Here is a 20,109-nt window from a genome sequence, read left to right on the forward strand (position 1 = left end):
ATAATGGGTGCTTAAAATAGATTGCTCCCACCCCAAATATTCATCTCTCTTCCACCAATTACCATATTTACCCAGTTCAGATTTCACATCTTCACTTCCCACCAAGTCTTTTCAAGCCTTTAAAGTGAAAACCAGGGAAATTTGCTGTTTAATGCAAGCATTACTTCAGTAAAAATAGCTTTACTGTACAAAAAAAACCTCATGGAAGAAACAGAATGAGAATGAAAAAATGAAGAAACAGAAGAGTGACCTCAAGGACAGCACTTCATGGAGGAAAATGAAAGGCAGGCAAAGAAAGAAGGACCAAGATTCTCATCAGAGATCTTAGATACCTGTTGACTGAAGTCTGCAAAACCCTACTGTTGCCATGCTAGATTAAACATAAAGCAGTAGTAGAGAAAAGGTTTTCTCTCTCTTGTTCCTTTAAGCTCTGTTTGACATACGGAGCCTATTTTCTTACTTCTTTTCAGTGGGCTCATTCCAAAGTGCATGCTAGAGGCATGTGTTTAGTAAGTATAATGATTTTTAAAAGACTCCTCAGTTTGCCAAGCAAAAATCCATACCACAATACCTTCGCAACTACTTTACTGGTTTTGTAATGTGCACTCAAGAAATCACCAGCAGAAATTCCTCTTTGCCTCACAGAAGGAATGCTGCATCACAGTATGAATGATTTCCAGGAAAAGCATTTGACCATTCTGTTGTAATAGATACAAGTGACTTAAACATCTAAACATGGAAAGTTTTGATGGATAGCTACTATAAATACTATGTACAAAATCACTATGTAATTGCAAAAAACACACTTTGTTTTCTCTCTTGTGCAGTTCAGATCAATAATCAGATGGAAGGAACAACAATTTTTCAATAAAATGATTTATTTTTTTTTTTAGCACAGTATACATAATAGTGTGTTTGAACTTGTTAACCTAGCCATCAGATGCCTCAATTAAAGCTTATCTAAAAACTTTCTGTTTAAAATACCTGTAATTCACTCAAAATATTAAAAGTTTGTAAAATGGTTTATGCTGCAAAAAATAACATTCCAAAGATTACTACAATTAAGAGTTCTTTGAATATGAGCCAAGAAAAATAACTATTGCAGTTTAAATATAGAATCACAGAATGGTTTGGAAGGGACCTTAAAGATCATCTAGGTCCAACCCCCCTGCCATGGACAGGGACACCTTCCACTAGACCAGGTTGCTCAAAGCCCCGTCCAACCTGGCCTTGAACACTGCCAGGGAGGGGGCAGCCACAGCTTCTCTGGGCAACCTGTTCAGTGTCTCACCACTCTCACAGCAAATAATTTCTTCCTTATATCTAATCTAAATCCACCCTCTTTCAGTTTAAAACCATTACCCCTCATCCTATCACTTCACTCCCTGATAAAGAGTCCCTCCCCATCTTTCCCATAGGCCCCCTTTAAGTACTGGAAGGCCGCTCTAAGGTCTCCCCGGAGCCTTCTCTTCTCCAGGCTGAACAACCCCAACTCTCTCAGCCTGTCCTCATAAGGACATATCTACAGAAACAGTGGATTGAGAGGTGCGGGTATTTTTTACCACTCTGCAATTTAAAGTTTCTTATTCAAATTATAACACTAATTTGTGTTTATTAGTAAAAAAGATACAATAGCATGAAAGCTTGGACCTCACATGCCAAAGGAACCAATAACTACACAACTGACAGTAACTGGACTGTAAATCCTCACTGACAGGCTCTCTCCAAACACACATTTAACTACATTGACATCTTGGTGAGGTCAGAGATGACCAAGTGTAAACTAGTCGACAGTTGAACTTAGTCTACAAATATCTAAATGTCTTGAGATGCCTTTCCTTTCAGACATTTGAGGGTTTTATGAAGCAATTACCCCTTGCTCACAAAAAAAGTGGCAGACATACTTTTAGTGGCTAACGTACTGGAATGAAAGAATGCCATTTATGGCAGAAAGCCTTTTCTCTTTCTCAGTGTAAATGCAGCTCGTTCTTTAAGTATCTTTGTGATGTAGTGACTGATCTCAGTCAAATTATACTCTTACATTAAATAAATATATTTACTTAAAATGAGAAAAAGTCTGCCAAGAAGTTTTCACGATTCTTGGAAAAACAGTTGTTCAAGTGTAACACAAAATCTTTGCCAACTAAAGATGCATCAATGGTTATGAACTGACAAACTTCTAGAAAGAGCATTTCTTTAAATATGAGGACTGAGCAGTTAGAAAGCTATGCAATAAAAATGGCATTTTAGTAAGCTATTTAGGCTCTTTTGACATGAAATTCTTTCCATATCCGTGGAACTTAACATGCAATAACTGTATATTTTAATGAATAGAAAAGATGGAGAAATACCATGAACGCATAGATTGTCAAATTTAGAGACCCCTATTTAGGCTGCCTAACAGTAAAACTTTTTTAAGAAGATCTCTGCAGAAGCTCACTAAGTAAAGTTCAGTCCTCAGGACATCCTTTTATCTGAGCAGGAGGCTGAAGATCACAACTGTTCTTCCATGCAAAGTGTCCAATCCTGGTGCCAGGTCTACAGAGTAATACTCCATGAAAAACAGAGAGATGTCCAAGTGCTGGCTCTCATGATATCAGTTATGGTAATAAACCTGAGGCAAATATAACTAACCTACTAATTTCCATAACACTCATCAGGGGACTTAAGCAGTATTTCTGTAGCTTTTCTTAATATTCTAAACCTTTTCTCTTCTTAAATCCACATGGATAGCCAGTATAGAAGCAACCATAAATCCAAGAGCTATTAAAAAAGAAAAGTAAAACCCTATCTGTTTTAATGGAGGTATCACTTAAGACATGGGTTCAAACTTTTTTAGGAAGACAAATTATTATGGTGGTCATAAAATCAAAAGGCAGCTATTTCATTGCCAAGAAAAGCCCGAGGGATGCAAACATAAATAATTTGCACTGCAATTAAGCTAACAGACAATGTTATAGCAATGATAAAAGCTGACCTGATAAGAGAAAAAAAACCCCATTCTCTTCTGCGTTTAGGAGAAGCTACCTAGGGAGCACCAACCAATAAGATAGTTTTGTAGATCTCATGGAAAGGTACAATTTTAGTCACTGTATAATAAAGAGGTTTTTGAAAAGACTATATTCTGGTTTATGTTTTCTTTCCACACAACAAGCAGAAATCATCATCATACTTAACACAGGCAAGGCACAGGCACTGCTTGACTTTACTGCCAATGTCTGAAGATGGTTTCTAGTCAGACACTCAATGGATTTAATTTAGGATATCATACTTCAAATACAGCAGAAAAAAATAACATTGTTTCTGGAACAGCAAACCTCGCAAACAGTTATGGTGCTAAAACACAAGCTTTCAGTGATTTAGGTTCTTTTGATTTGTTCTTCCTGACCTCTGAGTCAGAGAGTCAGGTGTAACCAGCAGTATTAAGTAGCTTTGCCATCCATTATGTAGAAGGAATGAACACTTGCCTTGCCTGTAACAGATGAGACAGATTCTTTGCAGAATGGAAGAATGACATAAAGACCAATTCCTCAATTAAAATAGAAATTTCTCAAAACAGACAACACCTCATTTATCCTACACATCAACTTCTAACTTTCTCTATAAAAAAAAAAATATTTATCTGCTTCAGAATAGTATCATATCCTTTTGTTGTCTAGATTAGCTTGCAAACTTGTGAATGCTGTCCTCCTTTGTTATAAACGAACAGCACAAAATGAAAGTCTGCCGCTATGCACGTAGAGTCATTGCCTCCCTACACTGCTGGATTGACCAAAGCCAGTTCTGAATTTTTTTTTTCTGAGTTTTTATGGGAATGTCTGGACTGGACTAGTAGAGGCATACTTCCCTAGTACATCCATGCTTTGCACCTCAGCCAGGAAGCATAAGATGAGATCACTAATCCACTCTATGAAAGAATTCCAGTCTGCCCTTAGAACTGGGACTTGGTAAAATTTGGATCTTCTATCAACTTTAAAACTTGTCATCTTGGACCACTCTCAAGCATGTCTCACTCTTCTACCCCCATCTCTGCTGCCTACACACCTTGCCTGAGTGATGACAGCCCAAGTCTCCTGCCTCCATCTTGTTCTGCCTTTACTGGGGAAACAGCAATAAAGAGTAGGAGAATGTGTGTCAGAATATAAAGCACTTACTCCTGAATCTTTCTAAGATCATCTAAGCTATTATTAGTAATTAAAAACTGACTAAAATTAAATTAAATTTATAAGTACTTTATTTAACAAAAGTCCTGGGTAACAATTTATTGAGAAAACTGTCAAAACTCTTAACTTATTTATTTCCTGGTATGCTACATACTGAATTTGGAAAGAAGAGGCAGTAAAGAACTCTTGCTTTTATAACCTTGTTCTATGAACACTTAAAGCAGCAAGAAATTCAGATACTCCAATAACACAACTTACGGAAGTTAATCATGACAAACAGAAGTCACCTGGAAAAAACATAACTTACTGACATGCCTCTTGAAAAGTTACACAAATGCAAAAAAACCCCGACACTTAATTCTCTTCCAACCTTGCCCAGTGGATGCAGGTGCCTGAGGAGAAGAACAGAGAATGCAGAGACTTTTATCCCCTCTTCATACAGCATCATATAAGAAAGTACATGCTTACTCTGTTTAATAAATCGATTTCTTCCTTCAGCTTTCCAATTAGTTCCTCTTTATCCTGTGTCATCTTCATTAATCTCACATTTTCCTGTCTCTCCTTTGCAAGTTCCTAAAACCAGAATATGCAATGAAGTTTGAAATGTAATTTTTGATTTTAAGAGACAGTTTTAAGTTACTACCATTTAAAACAAACGAAGAAGAAAAACACACACACACACTTACCTATAATTCCTTTTCTACAGCAAGTCAAACCCACATCTTCAAGCATCTACATTTCAAGGAGCTAAAGAATCACATCTAAGAAAATATTTTACCCACAGCAATATATCTGTGTGGTATCTCTGATCCCAGAGTTAATGTTTTAATTAATATTTAACTTAAGCACAAACCCAAAACTGGATAGAGGCCCAAAATAGAATTAAGTATCAGCTTCCAAATTTGTTATATTGGGAAGGTTAGTCTTTTTTCTTTTTTTTTTTTTTTTCCCTTGGTGGGGGAACTGGCATTTTTTATACTACCATTAACAAGGAGTGAAGACTCAGTATTAGATCTGTGGGCCTGAACATGACAAAAAATTAAAATGTCCATTAGGAATTCAGTAAATCAGGGTTCAGGATACTGAAAGAAAGCCCTTAAATATTTCTCTTTTTTCTGTGTTACTAGCAATTAAATTATTTCAGAAGGAAGCTGATTTGGAAGGGAGGATTATGTTGTACTTCACTCAGATCAGGCTTCCCCAGATCTTAAAGAATAATGAATAGTAATTTCCACAAAACATGATTTTCATACTTTCCAAAAAAATCTATTCAAATTGTGTTTACCTAGTAATTTTCACCCATACGAATTCAAGAATATTTGGCAAGTTACCCACAAAAATCCAGTTCAGAGGAAGACAGTAATAGATTACACAGATGACATTATTTAGTAAAATACTGGTTTAGGTGAAAAACTCAGCTCTACCATTATTACATTTTCCTAAAATCGTTTGCATGAAGAATGTCTGAAATAATGAAAACTTTGTTTTAAATACATATTTTAAATGTTTAAATCTTTAAGAAACAAATGGATAGCAATTAAATTTTACAATATTTCAGTACATTAAGAAGCCAAAACAAGAAGTAGAGAAGAAACAGGCTTGACAATTTTCTGAAGAGTCAGTGAGCCCCTCCTCCTTTCCCACAAGTTATTTCCTCTGTGTTGGTGTGTCATGAGGTACACACAAGAAATACACAGATCACTGCTGGCTCTCCAAGTGTAGTATCTTTACCTCAACTATTTCTCACTTATATACCATCTGAAAACTAAACATCTCTGATTAGAAAGTTCACATTCCTTTCAGCCAGTCTGACTCTATACATTTTTACAGACATAACTATCTGTACTTCAAGCATTTAGCATCATTTCTATATATTTTACTTGTAAGCTTCTCCATGGAGTTTCAAAGGCACTTTATTTCAGATGTATACCATGCAGATGTTAGCTGGTACTGACCCTTTCGAGTTCCTCAATCCTCTTTTCCAAAGCATTACTTGGTACAGAACTGCCAGAAGAATTTGCATCCCTGCTGTATCTGCTGTAAGTTGTCCTCTCTGTTCGGGAATATCTATTTGGAGCATCATCTTCTGGTGTGTTAGCTGTGCTACAAAGAGTGAAGCAGACACCTATTTATACATTTAACAAAATGGAAATTATAGAAGTAACAAAGTGCTTCACAAAGTACTCAATAGGTCAGTCTAGTAAACTGCAGAGAACTTAATTCACAGTTCTTGTGTTCCTGAGAACTCACTAAATTCACTGCCTCAGGGAGTCAAATACTTGGATAATGCAGCTCTCATCACATAGGAATCAACTTTAAACACATACTTATATCTATCCTACCTTATTTTTAAAGATTTAAAAGTTTTATGAACAGTGCACATTAAAAGCCAAGCTAAATAACTTTATTTTAAAAAGCAAAGTACCACTATGGAGTTTAAACCAAGCATCTTTTTAAGTAGATGAAAACACAAACTATGAAAAACATGTCCAAAATGTAAGAAGCTTACACATATCAACTGACTTTTCAGGAGCTATAGATATGACCTGTAAGAAACTGGAAAGCAAATCAAAGTGAGAAAGTGATGCAGCCCAATGTATTAATTTTATGCCATTTCCAAATATTTTACTTCAGAACTTGGACACACAGCAGTTTTTCATAGCTCCATTGGTAGGCACTCTCTCATTAACTGGTGGTATGTTTTTTGTTATAGATCATGTGTCTATTTCTTAAAAATCAGTGCCATGGAGTCTTAACAGGTAAGCATTGCAAATGCACATAAGCTAGTTTTTAAAAAAAAGATCATGGGTTCTCCATAATGATTGCTATGTACAAAAGTGCTAATTTTAAAATATATATGAGAAGTCATGCATTTTCAAAGTTACAAATTTAACAGTGTTCTTCCCATAGCTATTTTCTCCCTAATAGCAATGTTATTTACCTTCAATGTAGAATCTAATGAATAATCAAGAGAAGCAGAACAGAGTGCCCTGGGACCATGTAGAGAGATACCTATCTTTCCCTCCTCAATCCACCAAAACCACACTTCTTAGACTTTGAAAATATACAGCTAAACAGCCAAAGCAAAAGAAAAAAACCTAGTTCAGTCTTCACCAGGACACCAGAAGACCTCGAATGGAGATACTCAAAAGCCACCTGGACACCGTCCTTTGTAACTGGCTCTAGGTGGCCCTGCTTGAGCAGGGGGGTTGGACAAGATGCTCTCCAGAAGTCCTTCCCACCTCAACCTGTCTGTGACTCTGTAAAATCACATAGCTGAAATACGTATACAAAGGTTTTCTAGAGCACTTAGGGAAAGAATGAAAAGCACTATGAGTATCCCAACAACATTTCCTTTCAAACACAGAGGAGCACATGATTAATGTGTTCATTTAATAGTTTTGCATTTCATAACTCTGGAAACCCCTGCTGACAACATGCAAATCTAGATGGATACTGTGCAAATCAAAAGCAGGAGTATCTGGCAAATGGATGTCTTTTCATGGATATAAATATTGTTTTGCTCCAGTATGTGTGAACTTTCTGAGGCACACTGACACAATTGTAAGGAATTTTGTAGCTTAATGTTATTACCATATTTAGCACTGTTTATTCTTCATCTAGAAGGTTTTTTTTAAAAATATTTCTAGGACCGGATACGCATGTTGCAACACAACATAAGAGAAATATTTTAGCTTAACTCTATAAACTCTAGATTATTTAGCTTTCTGAAAGATGTGCTGTTTCATGCTGTTAATGCCTCAAGGATAGATCACACAAAAAAGGCTCAATTTTTCACCACTCTAAAATGAACCCTTTTGACAATATACTCGAGTTATCTCAACCCAGCTCCAGTGAGAGATATTGGCAGATGCTCCTACAGGAAAGTTAGAAAAACGAGTACCTGGATAGGAAGGGTTTCATTAATACTGAAAATTAAGACATTTTCTATATTTTCCTTGAAACTCACACTCAGATTTTCCTCACCTACTCCAATGGGGAGCAGACCCTACAGAACACATTACTTTTCAGTATCAGTAATTACAAAGGACATATCATGAAGACTTCTAGGAAATCAGATTTAAAAAAAAAAAAAACATTTGGGGGGGGCATTAGTATGTAACCTAACACAAGGAATGTGACAGACACAAAGTTCATTATTTTGGCTGTTTTAACTAATGTGCTGTACACAACAAAAAAGGCACCACCCAAGACACAGAGGACATATCTTTTTCAAATAACAGAATTTCAGTCTTCAGATACAACGTCTCTTTGCAAGTCTTAAACAAGAAAGAAAACTTAGCTAGAATAACAGTATCACTGAACTCTATGTCTATGCTTTACTAAGAGAAAATACCTATCAACCAGCCCCCAAAAAGCTATCTCTAGAAATACACCTGTACGTATATATGTACATTTTTATATATAAAAATTACATATTTTAATATATATTTAAAAACCAGTTTTATATTTATAAATAAGTAACAATAATAATAATGATCTGTCCAAACCAAAGATCTTTGCATACTATTAAGAAAAGAAATAGGGTTTGTGACTTCTTTTGGGGGAGAGAGGGAAAAGTGTATGCATGTGATAGCAGAACCCACTTAGTTTGAGTCTACAACTGAAACCTTGCTTCCTCCACTTCCTAACTGAACAAAGGTTTACAAATACTTGCAACTTGGAAGTTGCCAGAATCTCACACAAGGTATGAAAGAAAAGCAAGTCTATTGTCTGTAGATGTACACTGGGTAAAAGCTGCACCAGATGAAAAATGATAGGGGTCTGCAAGTTGAAAAAGTCACTGCTCAAGAATGCAGTTCAAAATGTATTCCACTTTTTAGTATTCAAGTAAGTTATGCACATATGACTGCATCAACACTTGCAAGCTGAAACATCTAGCCACAGGCTATGGCTGCAGGAAACAGTATTTTTAAAATTATTTTCAAGAAGGGTATCTGAGATTGTGTAGCCATACTTATACTGGATTAAAATGCCCACCCAGAGAATAGCAAATGAGAATGCATCTGGATTGAAATATCCCTCACTCCTGCTTCAAAAGGGCATGTTTGACAAGATGTTTAACAAAATTCAACTTCCATCAGCTTACTTTCAATTAGCCACTATCAAAACCTAATTTTAAATAAGTATTCCTGTACTAGAATGCCGAAAACAGAAAACACTTTTGCAACTTATGATTTGCTTTTGAAAGTTTTTTCTGGCTGTACTTAAATAAAAATCATATAGCGAAATCAACCCACACCACAGTTTGACTACTCTTAGACAGAAACAAAACTTTTGTTTCAGAATGATGTTCTAGTAAATTCCTTCAATATAAAATAAAATCATTTGTTCATACAGGGGCAGGTTTAACAGCAATATTACAGAAAGGTGGACTAAATCTTGCTCCTTCCAATGCCTCTTTGGTTCTTTCAATGCTTTCCTGAAGCACTGTCCAAACTGCAATTTCATCCAATTAAAATCACCCAGTCAGAACCAGATTTCATTGATTTCAACTACAACACATTTATTTTTATTGCCAGAATCTTGTAGCTACACTTGATTTGGAAACTCCTAACTAATTATGTCGCTAAAATCCAGCCAGTTGCCAACAGCTTCTTTGGAAGAATGAACAAAAGACAGTACTTCCAAATAGGCCACCCTGGACTTCTGTTCCTTCAGCCTGCTTAAGCCAAGTCCGTGGCTTTCAGAGCAGAGCTAAGGAAAGGCAGTCTTGTCTCCTCTACAGCTGCAAGTTTCAGCCTCCTCCACTTTTCCTGGCCTTTAGGTGACTGAGTAGGAAGCCATTCAAGAAGCTGATACAGCAATCCGGCAGCCCTGAAAAGGAAGCCATTGACTTTCAGCCACATCGGCTCCCTGAAGCATCAACCTGTCCAGTTGTATGAGCACTGGCACAAGGGACAGTGAGGAACTGCAGCTGGCTCAACTCTGAACACCAAAAGCTTCTGCAGAAATAAACCTTAAGTGTTTCTGCCTTTTCACAACATCAGCATTGGCTGAAAAGGGGATACAAAAGTCAAGAAAAGCACCTTGAGTGATCCCTGTCTATTTCAAGTGTTCATACCTGCACAGTAGAGTCCCTAACGTAACAAGCTAGATGAGACAATGCTTTGAACAGCCAATCCTTGCTGCAAAATTCCCAAACACAGGCAAGCAGGCAAGTCTGGGCATAGTATTATGAAACAGTATTTTGCAGCTGTATTTTTTTTGAATTAGTAAGACCAAGGTTAGTATGATGGAATGTAAATTGTTATAGTTTAAGCTTTGTAGTAATCTAAAAACACTGAGCAAGAGAATTTCAGCAGTGCTCTAATATTTCCTTCAAAGCACCTCCAACGAGTGCTCTGAAGCACTTCTCTTCTTGTGATCTCTTTTTCCTCTTTTATTTTTCAACTCTTGCATGAACGTTAAACTTCATTACAATGTAGGTTTTTAGAATTAGTGGGCAAGGGGTCTCTACCTGTTGGGTTCCATGTTGGTGTGCCAGACTATCCTAAGAGGGGGAAAAAAATTATCTCTGACATTTTGTCTGGAAGCCATAAAGCCATACCATATTGTATTCATTTCCACTAATAAACTTATAAGGGGAACACACCCCTGAACCACTAAGAGATTTTGATCTAACTCTTTCTGTAAACTGATCCAGCCTGATCTGTCTGATTAATGAACCATGCAAAACATCTTCTGAGTTATTTTAAATCCTGATTCACACGGTTTTCTTTTAAATTTAAGACAGTTCTAAAAAAGAAGCTAAATTGGTTCAAAAGCTAGTAGATGGTCTTAAAAATAAGCTGCTAAAACTAACTCTGTGCTTTTAAAAATATTCCTATGTCCATGTACCCATCTTGCTTTACTGTTACTTGCAAACTTTTTAGTAAACAGAACACAAGAGAAATATAATTCATGTTTACATGTAGATTACACTCAAATATTTCAATCAACAGAATACACTTTGTCATTCTATTATTTGGGAAATCAGGGATGACACCAACTATGCTGAATCAGAAAACCATTCTTACTAATGGCAACGTGCTTGTTGCTTTAAAATAACTACTCACAAAGCAGTGCAAAAACTGGTAGACCCAGTTACAATAATAGTTTGGAATGGCCAAGATGAGGCACATCACATTAAGAAAGGTTTAGAGAAAAATGAGAGATGAGGAAGTTGATGTAGGCTATTACAACTGAAGAATACCTACACATTTTAATCACATGAAGCTCACAGTCAGGACAGATGGCTGATCACAGCTCTCAAATACTCTCATGAACATGTCCTGTGGCCTTCATGTCAGCATGACCTTGAAGATTCTGGTCATGCTTTTACTAGATCTTACAGTACCATTCCAGATCAGAACAGAACCATCACTTTCTTTTGAACATATTTTATGTGGTTAAAGATGCACCTACAAAGAAACCCCTCCACAAACCTCTGGGGTATAAATGTGTAAATTTTTGAAGTAAATTCAGAAGACAGACTACAATTACAGACCAAGATCCTCATCCCAAACTTTTATTTACTTTACTGCATAAGTAGACTGGCTCAGTTTGTCCAAGTCAGCCAGAGCAGAAGTAGAATAACACAACAGCACCCAGCAGAGTTCATTTGTAAAAAACATGTCTTCCACCAGTCAATGGACACTCAGTGAAACGAGTTTCTCAGGAGTGTCATATAAATGTTTAACCATGGCTTGCTGCATCCATATAAGGCAAAGTAGCCAGTGTGCCTGATTAAATAGGTAGTACAATCTGTGCAATTCCTTGAGCCCTGGAAGATATTGAGAGAACACCAATTCCATGAGAACACACAGCACAGATCCTTTTTCTCTACTCTTAAGTCTCTCTTGTCTTGTTAGGTCCAGGACACTGGGTATTTCAATGTAGACATGTAAACAGTTACACAGGAAGGGAAAGAGAAGGTACTGGAAGCCCGGAATGGAATGGTATCAGTAACCCAGGACTAGAAGTCAGAAGAGGACAGAGGAGGGAGACAAAACAGGAGAAAAAAAACAGGAAATCAGAAGAATAACAAAGAGAGGACTAGAACCTCAGTGGTTAAATGTAAGGATGCAAGAGAAAGAAAGGGGGAGAGTGAGGAAAGGGTGTCTAACTGGGCTAGGAAATGGAATCCAGTGAAGTGAACAAAAATGCCGAGATCAAGAGATGTCACTTCTGATGAGGATCAACTGGGGAAGAGGGAAAAGGCAAAAGAGAAGAAGCAGGAGTAGTAAAGATGGAGGAAAACAGCCTGAAATTTTCTAGCAAATAATGCATTCTTTCTGTGGGGGAGGGAGTCTATAACAGAGCCCAAGATTTTAAGAAAACATCTTTTCACTTTTGCTGTCATGTTTCTATATAAAGTCTACTAACAGTCTTTTCCCCACCCACAAAGTACTGACCACCTGTTGTCAGAGTAACGCAAGTAACAGTTTCAAATGGGATCTCAAAGTGGTTGTCCCTATGTTAGAACATGCTTTACTCTCAGTTTGCTTTGAAAATCTGAGGAAGTACACCCAAAACTGTTAAAAGCACATTAAGTTGAACATATTTGAACATTCAAGCAGCTTATGGTCTCAGTTCAGCCTTCTGGCATTCACATTCCAGTTCCAGGTATAATCACAGAACAGCATTTTCGGTTGCCAAATGACTTCTACTGTATTTGGGGCTTAAGTGAGATCCGAGTGATCTGAATAAGAATTACTGTAGAGGAGGCTGTTTTCTGTAAGACCTTCCCTTACTGCAGATGTTGCAAGGGGCAAACAAGTCAAACATTATCGGAACAGAAGAGGACTCTGGTCCTGACTCCTTTAGCACTCACACCAGAAAGTGAAGCCCCTGAGAGACATACACTGTTCAAGCACTCTTACCTAAAAATTACTTCATGGGAGGTAGAAATTTTCAAATATAGAGGAAAAATCAATAGATACTTTTAACTCTAATCACAGTGGACATTGTATACCTCACAGAGGTACAGTCAGAATAAAACCCACTTAGTATTTGTGAGCACTGCGCACTGTGCTGACTTCACAGGGAAATAATCCTTTGTTTTCAATATGAGGTTTGAAGACTATACAATGAGTACGATAGATGACAACATACATAACAAAATATTGAACAGCAGCTCACAGCAAGTCAGATTCATTCCCAACATGATGGCAGTCCTGAGGAGGACTGAACAAAGACTGCACGAACAAGTCTTATTTTAACATTTTCTAGCTTTAGAGTTTCCTATTTTTGCAACGCTAATCAGAAGAATTAGCTTATTTTCAAATAAGATACAAATGTGATTTTGCAAACTTCTATTTATTACCACCTCTCACACAACCAAGTTTTTGAAAGTGAATGAGTATATACAGCATGTGAGCCAAGTAAAGATAAGGTTTATGAAAAGCCACAAAGCACTATGGCACACAACAGATATTCAGCAGATCAAACAGCAATGAAATTCTGCACAGGGACTGAAAAGGAAATGGAGACTGAACGAAAACGTGTTTGATTAATAAGTAATCATGAAATTATATAGTTATTAAGGTTGTAACAATAAGTCTACCCATTCTGCAATGACAAAGTGATTTAAAAAACCCCTACAGCAATAAAAAGCATCACTCGACTAGGTTTATGAGAACCCAGGAATGTAAATATGAAAGACAGCACCACACTAAGAAATCTAAAGCATAACAGGACAGGTTATTATTTTTTACAATGAAGGTGGTGAGGCACTGAAACAGGTTGCCCAGAGAAGCTGTGGATGCCCCATCATTGGAAGTGTTCAAGGCCAGGTTGGGTGGAGCTTTGAGCAACCTAGTTTAGTGAAAGATGCCCCTATCCATGGCAAAGGGGTTGGACTAGATGACCTCTGAAGGCCCCTTCCAACCCAAACTATTCTATGATTCTATAGGTGAACAAGTCTGAGGGGTGGAAAATACACCAATGAAGACTAGGTAACAGTAGGTGCTTTTTGCGCTTACTTCTACAGCCAGGATATATACACACAGGTGAATGAACTACCTATACATTTCACCTGAGTAAAGGATATCTAAAAGAGAATACATTCATGTGTCAAATAAAAACATGTTTACACAAACGCCTTGCTTCAGTTGACATATTTTAGACCTCATGTTACCATCACATTTTCCTAATAATTGTGATAGCTGTGTCAATATTAATTTCACATGGGCAAAAATTTCACACACTGACCAGGTGTATCAAGAGCTTCTGAAATATTTTTCTGATTAAAGAACTTGAGTAATGACCAAGATAACACTTGGCTCAAAGACAAATAAATAACAAACAGGATGAGCCACATGTGGGCAGCAGCCCCTACAACTGAAACAGTAGTATGACAAAACCACAGAAATTTCTTTCAACATTACTGTGGAGAGCTACAAAATTATCTTCCTGTATTAACTTCAGAAGACAGTGGTTCATAAATTAACTGCGAAACTACTAGCTTCGAGGTAATGTGCAGTCAAGTTAGGCATTTGCTTGGGAAACTGTTCTGCACTAGTAATACCCAGCAAAATATTAGATAAATTTATTTTAAAACAGTAACATAATAGAGGAGTTTGGATAAGTTTGCTGCATGCCTCAGGTCCTTACCCCAAAACCAGGTTATATATCTACAGCAGCAGTATGATGGCCTCTACTACAAACACCCAGCTGATCAGCTTTGCTTATAGCAGAACTATATATGTAAAGAAATGTGTTGTGTACAAAGATCTCATACCTTTTATACCTGCTTGAAACCATCCTGGAGCAGTCCTAAAAGAAATAAAAAGGAAAAACTAATTAACATTTTTCTTGTATTTGTACTTCCAAAGTACTTTACCACTCCATAGAAAATTAAGCCTGCAGTTAAGAGCAGGAGGCCCATGGCTCAAATCACTGCTGTACAACTCAGTTTTGCACCATTCTGCTGTCACAAATGGACAGAATACTAGGATTATTGTCACCGTGTTACTGCTTCTGAACACTAGCTCAGAACCCTTAAACAACAGCTTCTGGTTACATCTTAAAACTGGATGCACTTACTCCATGCCCCAGCATCCAGAACATGCAGCTTACTAAAACAGTATGCACCCTGCCACCAATACACCTTCACTACCACTACTAATATGGAAAACACTTGTGCACTGTGATAGCTGTTTACCTACTTGTCCAAGAGCAGCAGAGCAAAACTGTTCCCATTCTTCGGCACCACTGCTGTCCTTCTAGACAGAACAAAAACTGAAGCTGGCAAATAGTCAGGGTTGAGACCCAAATCAATTTATTACGTATCAGCTGGGTCACGATACCTACAGGTATGCTCTTTGCAATGCTAACCCAGGTGTTGCAGCCTGGCTCACCTCATTTCCCTCAGGCTAACTGAAGTGGTCTTCTCCTGGCATTTGCTGTTAAGCAGGTAGGCTAGAAGTCTGTACGTGGATGTTTTGTGCACTGAAATGTCGAACAGTGACTTGTCAAGGTTCAGCAAGTTAATTTTTAGATCACTGCTTTATAAGCACCTGCAGAGGCTTAATGCATTCTGACTACAAACTTAAGGTATACTCTGCATCTCCTTTGCTACTTGGAAATGATCTTAACATCTGAAATAGTGAAAAACAGAACACATTTTAAATAAGAGTACAGGCTTTAAATATGAGTTCAGTGGTGCAAGAGCTGTGCATCTGGCCCTTCAAAGACAGACACGTGGATTACTTGCAGATTTCAAGTTTTATCATATTTTTTCTAGCTTAAGGTAAAGAATTTCATTGCTTTTCAGATCCCTGCAATGCAGTAAGTTGTCTTCACTATGATTACATTTTGTTTGGGGTTTTTTGTCTGTTTTTTTAAATCCATTACATTTTTATTCTGGATCTGTAAAGATGGAAATGGAAACAAAAAGAACAGTGGGGAAAAGGGCTCATTTACTGTTATACAATCCCTAAAAAACACTGATGCATTATGTACAAATGAGAAAACCTGAAAGAATATATTTGCATCAATAATGCTATGCTTATAGCTTCCCAATACCAGTCTGATCACACAGAAAAATTAAGACATGTTTCAACTGGTAAATGATGGCTCAGATTAGATGGAGTAAATCCACAAATATTTTTTAGCATGCTGTAAGAAGAACATGAACCAATTATTTTATTAGTCATAGACAAAACTCCCCCCAGCATCAGCAAATATTAGGTAAAAAGTCAGGGAAGAATATTTAAGGAGTTAATGAACTGAACAATTGCCTTTACTGGAAAAAGTAATGGATAATGGCAAAGCATGAAATTCTTTCTCTTTATGACACTAACTGCTGACAAAGGAATAAACAAGTTCTCAAATCAAGAAAATTCCATCCACTCTGAAAATCCTACAAAACATTACACTACCTTCACTGATCAGTCATTAATCTTTGTAAGTAAATAAACAAGCTAAAAAAATAGGATAAAAAGAATATTATTTTACTATAGAAAATAAAGCTGACAATTATTTGTATTACAGAAACAAAATTTGATCTTAAAAGTATATTTTATTTTACAAAGCATTTTCCACTTCTGAAATATGTGCTACACTCTCCCTAATATAAGCAGAACAATATTCAACAAAGTCAGGAATTAAATTTAATTTAATTAATTTAAAGAATTTAAAGAAACTCACAAAGTGGGTTGCTGTTTTAACACTGATAACTATTTTATCATTGATGACAGCATCTGAAAAGTAGCAATTCACAGCTATGAAACAGCAACCTAAATTCACCTCTGAAAGGGCAAGGAAACAATTTTAAATGGAACCATGCTATTTTTAAAGTTTACTAAGGGTACGTTATCTTTGAAAGGTCATGGCAGTAATGGGAAGGTTTCTGAGGACTGGAAAGAAGTAAATGCCACTCCTATCTTCAAGAAGGAAGATCCAGGGAACTACAGACCAGTGCTTACCTCAGTCTCCGAGTAGGTGATGGAACAAATCCTGAAGGACAAGAAGGTGAAATCAGCATGGATATATGAAGGGGAAATCATGATTGGCTGACTTGACAGCCTTCTACAATGAGGTGACTGGCTCAGTGGATGAAGGGAGAGCACATGACATTTATCTTTATTTCAGCAAAGCTTTCAACACCTTCCACACAACATATGTACAGGCAAACTGCTGAAATATGGACCAGGTAAGTAGACTGTGAGATGCAAAGAAAAGGGACTGGACTACTGGGCCCAAAGAGTTATGAACAGCAGATGAAGTCCAGCTGGACGCCAGTCAATTAGCAGGGGTTGATACCGGGGCCAATACTATTTAACATCTTCATTAATGACCTGAATGATGGGACAAAGTGCACCCTCAGCAAGTTCACAGACTACACAAAACTTGGATGAGTGGTTAATAATCCATCAGATGGTTGTGCTGACATGCAGAAGGACGCTGACAGGCTGGAAAATGGGCTAACAGAGACCTCATTAAGTTCAAGAAAAGCAAAATGCAAAGTCTTGCACCTGGGGAGGAATAATCCCAAGCACCAGAACACACTGTGGACCGGATGGAAAGCTCCTGTGCAGAAAAGGACCTGAGGGTCCTGGTGGACACCGAGTTGAACATGAGCCATCAATGTGCTCTTGCAGCAAAGCAGGCCAATGGCATCCTCAGAACGTGTTAACAGCAGGCCAAGGGAGGTGATCCTTCCCCTCTGCTCAGCCCTGGTGAGACTGCAGCTGGAGTGCTGGATCCAGTTCTGAGCTTCTCAGTGTAAGAAAGACATACTGGAGAGACTCCAGCAAAGGGCCACACAGATGATTAAAGGTTTGGAGCATCTGACACATGAGTAGAAGCTGAAAGTGCCAGGAGAGTTCAGCCTGGAGAAGAGAATGCTCAGGAGGTATCATGCCAGCATGTATAAATGCCTGATGGGGTAAAGAAGATGGAGTCATACTCCACTGTGCCCACAGAAAGAATGAGAGACAGTGGGACAGAAACTGAAATACAGGAAATTCGACTTAAATGTAAGAAAATACTTTCTTACTATGAGATTGAACACTGGAGCAGGTTGCCTACAGAGGTTATGGAGTTTCTATCCATGGAGATAATAAAAACCAAACTGGGTCACAGTCCTGAGTAATTTGTTACAGTTGACCCTGCTTTGTCCACCAGGGTTGGACTAGAGACTTCCTGAGACTTCCCTTCCAAGTCTTAATGATTCTGTGCTTCTCCTCTGCTCGTCTGAGTTCTCCATCTGCATTCTTCTCTCAGCGTAGTGAGCTTAAGTGAACACATACCTAACATCTGGCAGCTTCACAGGATTTAATTCTGCCCTCTAATACTGTTATCTAGAGACTTGCCTATCTAAACTTTTACACACAGAGGACTGTTAACAGCCTGATTTTTAGCTTTAAGACAGTCAGCAATGACTGACAAGGTGATTTCACTCTGATGTATGCGAAGAAATTCAAGCAGTTTCATCTAATACGTGGAGATACTTGTTTACTGTATATGAAAACTGAAGTGCTGTACCAGTAATATCAGTCACAGCTCTTGGTGGTGATGGTCTCAAACATCCTGGTTGTCCCATTAGCCATAGACAAGTGGTTCAACTCTCTTTTTAAGCTTGGATGAAGAAACAGACACATAAGTGACTAGGTGAAAATTTTGCCTGTCTGTAGATACAACTCTTGCCAATGAAGTAGGAACTCCAGGCTCTAAGCTTCCTCAGTTTTTTTAGCTTCTTTTTCAGGAAAATGATGAAGCCTTGAGGTTATGGCCATGCTTCCTAGCAAGCATAAGCTCTGCTTCTGGTGAAAGGCAGAATTCACAAGAAAGGGAGAATTTGCACATGACATTGCAGTCTAGTGAAGCACACATACCCTTGTACAAAGAAATCTCTGGATCTCGGATGCTTATTTTCTACTCTTGACACCAAAGGGATGCAATGTATGCATTGTATACCCTTAAGTTCGCTAAGACTTTATTTTCATATAGTAAATGCAAATACAAGCTGTAAAGCAATTTATATACATAGACTTGTATATTTACTTTAACAGGAGACTAAAAGTTTGGCAGTACTATTCAGAAAAGCCAGTTTTTCAGAAAAAGCAAACTAGGAAAGCAAACAAATGCTCAGGGACAAAGTACATGGCAAATACTCTCATTTGCTACAAAATGACAGTTGTTAAAACTGAAAACACAATTATCTAGTCCTTTATAACATGTTTCTACAGCAAATATTAGTGGGTTTTATTTTTGTAGTTAAAACTAGCTACAAACAAAAAGTTAAAAATACATATCTGATACATAAAATCAATTTCCTCTGATAAGCAAATTAATACCGCAAATTTGGTAAATTGTGGCTTTTATTATTTTGGAACCTCTAATGTAAATGCAAACCAATCATTCTTTAAGGTGATGATGCCAGCACCAGGGAAATACATTATTTAACTCTGTTCTCGTGTTATGAAATTTATTTTGTGTGTGTTATTTATCCAAAAGTTGCTGGGAACAGGATTATCTGTAGTCATACTATAAATAGCATTATGTATCTATTAATCAAAAATGAACCTAAGCTTTCAAACTATTCAAAAACTCTTAAAATGAGGCAAACATCTCTTATAATTTAAGATCTTGCCTCCTCCACCACTTTTGGAGAAGGCTGGCAGAAAATGAAGAAGGGGAAGAAGGAGGGAGATCCCTGTTCTACAAAGAACCTAAAAGCAGATGATTAGGCATGGATATATAAATACTAATTTACAAATCTTGCTTATATTCTTTAATATTTTTAAACTTTGAGTTTTAACCCATGTTTAAAATACCTAGTCATTACTATAAAAATGAACGATTTGTGAAAATATTGTTTATGAGCAACAAAGAGAGCAAAGAGTTTACTTGAACATCTCTCTAAAAAAAGAATTCTTTACTGTTTGTGGAAATACTGAACAGAAAAGCAATCAGTAAAGAAGTAACCCATTACAAT

At 37.3% G+C, this 20,109-nt stretch overlaps 1 protein-coding gene across 2 annotated transcripts in view; it reads right to left on the reverse strand.

Annotated features, from left to right (window-relative positions):
- PAWR (pro-apoptotic WT1 regulator) overlaps positions 1-20,109 on the reverse strand; it is an 84,440-nt gene that overhangs the window by 5,456 nt on the left and 58,875 nt on the right. For both annotated transcript variants that reach the window (XM_074870651.1, XM_074870652.1), the window contains exons 4-6: positions 14,908-14,942; positions 6,119-6,266; positions 4,632-4,736 (exon numbers count right to left, since the gene is read on the reverse strand). In XM_074870651.1, coding sequence (XP_074726752.1) covers positions 4,632-4,736; positions 6,119-6,266; positions 14,908-14,942 — 288 coding nt within the window. The remainder of the gene's footprint in view (positions 1-4,631; positions 4,737-6,118; positions 6,267-14,907; positions 14,943-20,109) is intronic.

The sequence above is a fragment of the Strix uralensis genome, chromosome 5 (assembly GCF_047716275.1).
Source record: "Strix uralensis isolate ZFMK-TIS-50842 chromosome 5, bStrUra1, whole genome shotgun sequence".
NCBI lineage: Eukaryota > Metazoa > Chordata > Aves > Strigiformes > Strigidae > Strix > Strix uralensis.